Consider the following 9,572-nt stretch of genomic DNA (forward strand, 5'->3'; position numbering starts at 1 on the left):
GCGAAGCTTGTTTTTTACCTGAAGAGGAAAGGTGAAAGCCATAGTATTTAGCCATTCAGGTAAAAAAATGAAATCATCATTGCCGTGAATCCAAATCCTGGTTCAGTGTTTGTCCTGCAGAATTATTAGGTCCCAACTGTGATGACCTGGATACACAAAAATAATGGCTAAAAATGAAGGGATTATACCATTAGTAAAAAAATTTACATGCTTTTCTGTTACCTGGCACAAGGAAATAGCTTGAGCAAAACTGCAAGATCAAATAGTCTTGTTACTTTATTAAATTACCCTCTACAATATCTTCTCATAGACTAAGGCAAATACGACACACATTTGGTTCTGCCTGTGTAGCTGATTTATACTCAGATCTTTCTGTTGGTTCATACGAGATTTGTTCATGTTTTGCATCCAAGAACATGAAATCATTTCACACCCTTTATATCTAATAGTACCAGCAATCTACCAGCTTATAAAAACATATACAGTGATGTGTTTCATAAAACAAAGCAAAGAGTAACACCAGCCTGATGCTGTCTGAGAAATCCATCAAAATATTTTGAAATAACAAAACATTTTCTGCCTGCACTGGATGGCAATATGTTTCCCAATCTGCTTTTACATTCCTTGTGCTGATAAAGGCTATTGACAATGAATGTACGCAAGTAGGGAGGGTCTAACTTAAGTTTGAAAATTCCACATTGGAATTTCCAGGAGTCTGAGGGCTCAGCTTTGCTCCCTCACAGCCAATTTCTCCTTCACTTGTCCTGCCCTGAGTAAGCCACTGTAGTCCATGTCATCTGTGGAAAACCTGAGGGTTCCTGCCCTGTGGGGTGGCACAACCAAAGTTTTCCAGGGCTGCAGATCACCCCAGTTTCTCTCCTTTCCTTCTCCCAAGCTCCTCCCCAGGAGATGGATTTGGGGAAATAAATCCTTTTGTTACAATCTTCCCCACTGCGCCTAATAGCCATAAACCAAGGAATGTATAATGCAAGAGCTGAGTGATTATTCTTTATTTATTTTCAAAAGTCTTGTGAAGGACAACAGTTTTTTGTTTGTTTTTTTTTTAATCAAAAAAATCCCTGAGAATCTTGCGCACTGAAAAGTGCCAAAAGAGCTAAATGTAAATCTATTGATCAGGTCCTCTATAATAAAGCCTTTAAGAAGAAAATAAAACTAAGTACAAATACTTGCATCGCACTTTCCCCTCATTAACATGCAATTTGTTATATACTTTTTCCACAGAACCATAGTGCATAATTGATCTTTCATCAGCTCTAGGAGAATCAAGTAAAAATCTTGTTTTAACAAAGTTAAGAACAGGAAGAGTAAATTTTTGAGAGCATGTTAAAAGCACAGCTGTGAGTCCCCTGTTTATTACAGCAGTGCAGGTGACAAGCAAACCACCTCTGCCAGTTAAATGGGAGAAAGCTGTGGGAAGTCCTGTCTGAATAATGCTGACTGTTCATTTGACTGTTTCAGAGTATTTTATCACTGGGAACATGTAGCAGCCGTTCCAAAAAGAGAAACTGAACCCAAAATAAAATCACACACCCTTAATTAGCAGTGGTTGCTTATGACTCACTGGAGTCATAGCTAGTATTGGTGTGTTTAATTTTTTTTTCCTCACATATTTATTTCAAAATCAGTTATTTTGGGGGATCACTGGATGTCAAAATATTTACCAGCTCTTAAATATCTCTCTTCTTTTTTTTTTTTTTTAAATAAGAAAAGCTTACTAATAAACCTCTAGATTGAGCACTAAGCTTGAAGAAGTCTCCAAATGTGATTCATCCCTCAAACTTCCAGTCACAAGTGCGTAGGGCATGTAGGTCAGTGGCTGGAGTTTTCCTCTTTCAGCTGTTCTGTTGCACACAAAATCTTAAAATAGCTGTTATAATAAAAAATTAGATGGGGTTTGAGCAGGTTTGCACAAACCCTCTGCCCCATGGTTTTGGCCTGAGGAGTCAAATCAGGCAGGATCCTCTGCAGAAGTGACGCAACCACCAGACATTAATGAGAGAGAGAGAGAGACAGTAAATTCCTCCCTATCCTTCCACATCAATTAATAAATTCTGAGTCTGAGCAGTTAGGAACCCTTCCCAACTATTATCAGGGGGTAAAACTGCAAATCTGCACGGAGCTTATTACTGGAATTTTATGTAATGAGATATTCTGCATTGCAGCCCTGCTATGGGGCTTGCTATTAAATTTCTCTTGTTTGAGAGAGGAGCAGAGTATAGGAGTTTTTATTATTGATGTCATATGTCAAAAGCCTGACCTTACTGCAAATCCCTAGGAAATTACATTCCACTGACATATGGTTTGAAGAGGAGCTCATAAACTAGGTGAAGTTTACCCACTATCAGTCCAAACCCCTGTTCCCCTAAATCAGAAATCCTGTTTGCTTTGGGGAAACCTCTTAAGAGTGCATCAGTAACAGGATTCCATTTAGTAAACATTTCCTTTAGAAGCACATTGTAAGTGGTCCCAGCTTGCCAAAACAGAGCTTTAGGAAGTGTTTTACAAAGGGATGGTTACCTGTTCTCAATAGTTTTCTACGGAAATTCTGTAGATACTGTCTGTGACATCAATGAAATTTTTTAGAAGTTTCCGTTCCACCACAGCTGCAATGTAAATGCCTTTTTTAAAACTGTTCTTGTCTTGATATACAATTTCCAACCTTTAAGACAAGGTTAAAACAATTACCTTTATATCATGATCTGACCAGATTTTCCTTCGTTTAGAAAAAAAATCCTGTTTGATTTTTGCAGGAATATGAAGCTGATATAACTCTTAACTTGCTCACCAGTTTTTCTTCCCCAAGAAAGTAATCTCATACTAGGCAGAGTTCTGTGTACCTGCCTGATTTTTGTGAGGCAGAAAGTGGATATTGTCTTGGAGTACATTCTTAATTAAGCAGCAAAGAGTGTGCTCTGGAATTAGAAGTTGCCCAGAAGATTAAAGAAAAAAATTCCTTTTTTCACCTAGCTCTCCTCTTCAGGAACAGGCAGATTGAAAAGTTGTGAATTTATCTGGAAATTACTGAATGCCTTCAAAGAAACAAAATTCTTCCACAGTCCACTTGGCTGTCAAAGCAGTGATGATAAATAACCCCAAGTGTAATGAATGAAATGCTCACAATGAATGTTTATTGCCTTGATAAATGGAATCAATATTAATATTATTGCTGTGTGTATGGATTAGTAGGGGAGACTTTGCTTTGTGGGCTTTATTTTCTGGCATATATTTTCATTATCTTGAGACAGGGAACATTTTTCTTCGCAACACTATCAGTTCAGTCTCGTGTTGTGGTGAGGATATCCCCTTTGATGCCTAAAGAGAAACAGAGCTGCAGAACTGCGGGTGAAGACTTAGAACAGACAAAATTTTGCTGTAACACAGGCTCAAACTCTCCTTCTGAGAAGCTGTTGGATACCTTGGCTTTCTCACCAAAAAAAAAAATATATTTTTTGCTTGTATTTAATCAGAAACAAGGTCAGAGAGCAAAAGAGAATATTACTTCAGGTGGAGATGCCATCCTTTGATATTAAAAGAAATAAATATAGCATTGCCTTTGGTTTTGGGGGGTATTTTTTTTTTTTGGTTGGTTGGTTGGTTTTGATTTTTTGCTTTGGGTAAGTTCTTTTATCCTCCTGACACCAATTCACATACAAAAAAAACACAATATTTTTAATAACAAAACCTCCAACTGCCACAGACCAAAATTAACTACTGCTTCACATGATCCTTCAGCAGAAGATCTCCATTTCTCCTTGAAAGTCAGTGTCATTGTATTGTTGCCTGAAATCAAAGCAGAAAAAAGCCTTGCCACAGTGTTAAAATGATAAGATAAAAAAGAAGTTCCTTATTGGAAGCTTCCAGGTGTATCCATAGTCATGGGCTATGGGCACAATGGTACTGAATTTCTACACTTTTTATAAGGTTAATTAATTAGGATATCTAGGAGGTACATCCAATAGGAGATTCAGCTGCCCCTTGGGTTGGTGCAAGGACTTCTATGCCCCAATTCCTCTTACGTCTTCTTATAGGTTCTCTACTTGAAAGTAAGACCAAACAGTATTTCAGGAATGTGCTAAAAGGTCTGCTTGTTACTCTAAAATCTTAGAGAAAGGGTAGGAAAAAGACCGGGAGCTGTGTAACTGGTGTACAGAGCAGTGGATGTATGAAAAGAGCATGAAAAGTAAAAATCTTTAGGCAACACCGCTGAGGCCACAGAATCACCTGAAAGGTGCCTGTGCTCAGGTGGGGTTGGTCTCTTTCTCCAGGCAGCGCTGACAGAACCAGAGGACACAGCCTCGAGCTGCACTGAGGGAAATATGGGTTGGATATCAGAATAAAGTTTTTTACTAAGAGAGTGATAAAGTTCTGGAATGGTCTGCTGGGGAGGTGGTGGAGTCACCATCCACAGATGTGTTTAACAAAGCCTGGATGTGGCACTGGGTGCCAGGGTTTAGTTGAGGTGCTGGGGCTGAGTTGGACTTGATAATCTTGAAGTTCTCTTCCAACCTGGCCAACCTGTGAATTCTCTGATTCTGTGATCACAAGATTTAAGCCTGGAAAACACCTCCAGCACCCCTGACGCCCAACCTCCGCACCGCTAACACCCCCGCCTTCCTCCTTTCCCCTTTCCCAGGACGCTTCTACTACCTGATCCACCCCACCAAGCTGACCTACGACGAGGCCGTGCAGGCGTGCCTGAAGGACGGCTCCCAGATCGCCAAGGTGGGGCAGATCTTCGCGGCCTGGAAGCTGCTGGGCTACGACCGCTGCGACGCAGGCTGGCTGGCGGACGGCAGCGTGCGCTACCCCATCTCCCGGCCGCGGAAGCGCTGCAGCCCCAGCGAGGCCGCCGTGCGCTTCGTCGGCTTCCCCGACAAGAAGCACAAGCTGTACGGTGTCTACTGCTTCAGGGCCTACAACTGAGAGGGTACACCTAGAGCGTGGAAGTTGTTGGTGGTTTTTTTTTTTTTTTTTGGTTTGGTTTTTTTTTGGTTTTTTTGTTTTTTTAAATCGTGTGAAAGATGTCTTTTTTGGTTGTTTTTTTTTATTTTGGTTTTTTTTTTTTGGTATGAACTCATGCAAGCTACCAAAACTGTGATAAACCTCTTTTACTTACTGTAAAGAGTAATTTTCGTAGACACTCCCTCCCCCAAACCCATTGGTTTGGTTTTGTTTCGTTTTAGTGTTTGCTTTTGATTTGGTTTTTTTGTTTGTTTTTTTGGTTTTTTTTGTGTGAGAATATCATGCCATAGATATTTTAAATTAATATAATTTAATGGGAGCTCTAGGTAAGGAACTTTTAGATTCAAATTCTTTAAGCTATGTCATCCCAAAAAAAAAAAAATATAATTTTCATGAATGGGGCATGCAATAGAGCTTGACAATTGCTAGGGCACAATTATGGAGTGTAAGGCTACTCAAAGCAGAAGCTTTTAAAAGCACAGATTTTACATATTTGTACCAGTTTGAGAAACACTGCAAATTGATTATGACAGGAATTTTAAAATAAAACAATATTTTTGTTAAAGGGGATCAGTGAGGTTTCGCAAAGAAATCTCACAACAATATAAGTTAGCAAATAACTGTTTTCACTGGTTCACATGGGAACAACAGAGAGTTTAATAAAAGCAGCTAAAACGGTCCACAAAAATAGGACTAGTTTTACAATTTCAAACCTTGCCTTTCTGAAAAATAAGCTCATGGTCCCATGCATAGGAAGAAGCACAATTAGTTCTCCTGAACATTTCAATTGTGTTTTTGTTGTGTATAAATCATTGAGTGAACAATTAACTGACTGAGAAAACTCTTCTTTTCTTCTTCTCTCCAATTAAAGATGCTTGAGAAGTGTTGTATTACCTTTGAGTAGCTTTACTGAGCTATTTTTAAACTCTTAAAGGCCATTTGCTAAGCAGCATAATAGCATCTACTCAGGGCAGTTGTATAAATGAACTGCTGGACAGAGAAATTGTAAACTTTAGCAGCTTGATTTTACATTAGCCTTTGAAATGTTATTGTCTTAATTAAAGAACATTACATATTTAATATTTCTTAGCTATTTACACATCACAAGAAACAAAAATTAGAAAAAAATATTTAAAGGGGTGAAGTCTTAAACAAAGAGTATTAGACAAAATCTGAAACCAGCCATTAAGTTTTAGAAGAGAAAAAGGAAAAAAAAAACCTTCATTTCCGTACATCTTATTTGTATCTAAAAAGTACATCTGTTTTTTAAACTATCAGTGAAATAATATAGTATCGCTAGCCCTGAATTATTTAGTTAGTCCTCCTTAGAGTTAAGAGAAAATAAAGCTATTGAAATACTTCTTTTCACTAAATCTGCAGTGATCTAGGTGGAAGATGTTTACCTAAATCTGCCAGTGTCAGAGGAAAACACACACTGTGCATGGTGCCTAGGATTTTCAGAGCTGCCTAAAGCACTAGGTCCTCCCTAAGTACCAGTTTGAGGGAATTTGGGATTTCTAATGCAAACTCACTTTGGATGCAGCAATTCTTGGTGCTCATCTTCAGCTACCTTAATGCAACCAGTTTTTCAGAGAGCAGGTGCTCGAGGCTTTCTGAGAATTTACTCCACTTATGGTGTCTCAAGCTGGATATCCAAAAACAAAAGAAAAAAAAAAAGGCAGAGAGGCCACTGATTAAAAATATCTTGGTCTCGGGTAATCTCTTCAGCGTTTTTTGATGTTCTCTATCCAGTACTGGTTCTACCACTTAAAAATGGAGAACTCTTTTTCCTACTCTACGCTTGCTGACTACGAAGAACTCAGAGGACCAACATTTGTATTTACGCAGAGTTTTATAGCTGCCCACTGTTTCCATAGTTTAAAGGAGCTATAGTGGTATTTATCCACCTAGGACACAACCTGTATGCTTTCGTGGATGGTTTGGTGTAGCTATTTTCCCGTGGACGTGAGTAAATAAATCTCTTTGCCAGAGTGGTTGTGGTCCTGTTTTAAGACTCTGTGAGCAAACCAGGGACAATTTATGGAAAGGGGCCATAGCGTAAGGTGTATTTTATTGAAGTTCATTCCCACTGAACTCAGAAGCAAATTTCCATCCTTCTGGGGATATTTGCATCCTCTGTGGATATCTGTTTATACTTTACAGATGGAGCAATCTCAGTGCCAAACCCCCTCCTTTTTTTTTAATCCACCAGGAATTGGATTTTCTCAAAATGGTATCCCTTAGCTATAAATAGAGACTAACTACAGGTCAGGTCCCTAAAACCATGCAGCCTTTTTTGAACAGCCATTTTTTAAATTGGTGCCCATTTCACACATTCTCTCAGGCCATTCAGAGCCTTCTCTGAAACCTTTGGAGAAAAAAAATGGAAATGGAAATAGAAATGTTAAATACCCAACCAGGAAAAGGAGTGGGGTTTGCAAGAGTGGACCACGATCAAGAGGAATGCATGTCATTCCTCCATCCAACCTTCAGAAAATTTGAAAAAATGCAAACTATTATACAGTTTTTCTTCTGAAGTTTGGACAGGGAGGTTGTGGGGTGGGAAAAGCTGTAGGGAATATTCAAGTAGTTCCCACAGCTAGATCCAAAGTTGCTGTAGAGAGGGGAGCCTTATGTAGCTGGCTCTACCCTCCCCAAAGATCTGCTACATCTGGAGGAGGCTTCATGATTTTCGTATTGCACAGAGGTGAAGAGACCCTCATTAATTTTTTTTTTTTTTTTTTTTGTACCTCTCCAAAGAAACCCTCCACAGGGTTTCACCCGGACACATCTTCTTTTTTATTTTTAATTTTTTTTTTTGCAGGAATGGGGATTATATTTTGCCTGCATTAAAAAAAAAATAATAATGTACACATCCAACCCACTCGTGGGGCTGGCTGAAGTGCCCTCACTGCTAGACCAAAGGCACTGCTGGAAAGGCCAAGCTCAGCCTTCCACCAACTTTGCAACGCTCTGGAGATGGCTGGTCAGGTCCTAAATCACAGCAATCTCAGGCTTGCTCTTGTTTTTGCCTTCTGTGTCCACATCTTCCCCGGGCCAGCCACGGTCCGGGCGTAGCATCCCCCTGACCCTCCCCTGCTTCCAGCATCCCCCAAACCCCAGCACAACCCCAGGACGGTGGCTGAGCAGGCTCTGCACCACCCACCCAGGGGACTACCCCTGTCTTGGCAGCACGAGGAGGGCAACGAGGGGGTCGGGGTGTCCTGAGGGACGCCGAGCTGGCGCCTGACCGCCGAATTTTACCAAAACCGCGGGGTTTTGTCGCCCGTAAGCTCGCGCGGGAGACGCCGCTTGCTTGGGGTCATAATTCCACTTGTGGAGTCACAGGGTGTGGGATCACACCCGCCGTGGTGCCCACCAGGAGCTCGGTAGTCTAATTTGGGATCAGGCTATATTTAGGTCTGTGTATTGGTATGCAGTGTTACGTGCTGTTACAACAGCTGATCAGTCAGCCTGGTGAAAATGCGTTTGTATCGAAAAAAAGAATCTGTGTGTAAAAAAAAAATAAATTAGTTCTAATGTAAGCAGGTGTAAAAACCATATGAAATGTGTATGATTACCTGAGAAGTGGGCACAAATAGACAAAAAGACACGAATTGTATTTATTTTTACAGCTAATGACTCCATTTCCTTTTGTAATGCCAAATGTCAGGATGTTTTCTTATTTTCAACTAAGCTAGCTAGGTGCTTGAATAAAAACTTTGAAAAGCAGCTTAATGACTGGATTAAAGCCTGTGCTATTTTCTGTTCATGAGAGAATATTGTTAGTGTCGTGTTCTCTGCCATTATCTTCTATTTCACAGTGTATCAGAATTTTAATGCCCATGAATTAACAACAATTAAATCACGTTGTTCTTTCCAATACCACGATTTCTCCTTATTGACTGACCATTCTTCTACTTCTGTCTCAGAAAACACAAATAGGGAAAATCAAAATATGAAAATACTTACTTTGCCATATTAAACAACATGATTATGAAACTAAGGGGTGGGAGGGGGAAGACTGCTCTGTGAATATGATTCACAAAGAAAATAAAGAGAACTGTATTCCAAATCCTTCGTTTTATGCTTCTTTGAAGCATTTTTTAAAGTAGAAGTGCAAGTACCAATTTCTTCTTTGTGTTTTCTGCCGTCTTCTAAAATAAAATAAACCATAAATAAAGAAGGTGCTTTTTAAATTATTTTCATAGTTATGGTTGATATGACACTGCACATCCATCTCTAGAAATTGGATGTAGAACAGTGTTTCGTGCATGAGAAAATGTATTAAATTATTTATATGATCCTCCACCCTTAGAAATTGAAACCCAACAAAAATCTCCCTTTGTAAAGTGAAACAAGAAAAATTTCCAGCATCAAGCAAGAATTAATTATTCAAAGCAGTTAGCCAGTTTTCAGCTTCTGTAATCACACCATTTCTGCATTCTCTTATTGATCTGTGCCAGAAAGTTAATCCTGAAACTTGACTGCACTGCACCATTTTTCTGGGAAACACTAATATTCCATAAGGTTTTAGTACTTTGGCTGTGTTTAGAAACAAGACAAAAAAGAGCTTTGGAAAATTTGTC

The 9,572-nt window shown here is 39.4% G+C and overlaps 1 protein-coding gene across 2 annotated transcripts in view; it reads left to right on the forward strand.

Annotated features, from left to right (window-relative positions):
- The window catches only part of HAPLN1 (hyaluronan and proteoglycan link protein 1), a 63,618-nt gene extending 54,464 nt beyond the window's left edge, over positions 1 to 9,154 (forward strand). For both annotated transcript variants that reach the window (XM_038125833.1, XM_038125832.1), the window contains exon 5: positions 4,655 to 9,154. In XM_038125833.1, coding sequence (XP_037981761.1) covers positions 4,655 to 4,944 — 290 coding nt within the window. In that variant the 3' untranslated portion in view covers positions 4,945 to 9,154. The remainder of the gene's footprint in view (positions 1 to 4,654) is intronic.
- Positions 9,155 to 9,572: the final 418 nt, after the last annotated feature.

Source organism: Motacilla alba, chromosome Z, assembly GCF_015832195.1.
Source record: "Motacilla alba alba isolate MOTALB_02 chromosome Z, Motacilla_alba_V1.0_pri, whole genome shotgun sequence".
Lineage (NCBI taxonomy): Eukaryota > Metazoa > Chordata > Aves > Passeriformes > Motacillidae > Motacilla > Motacilla alba.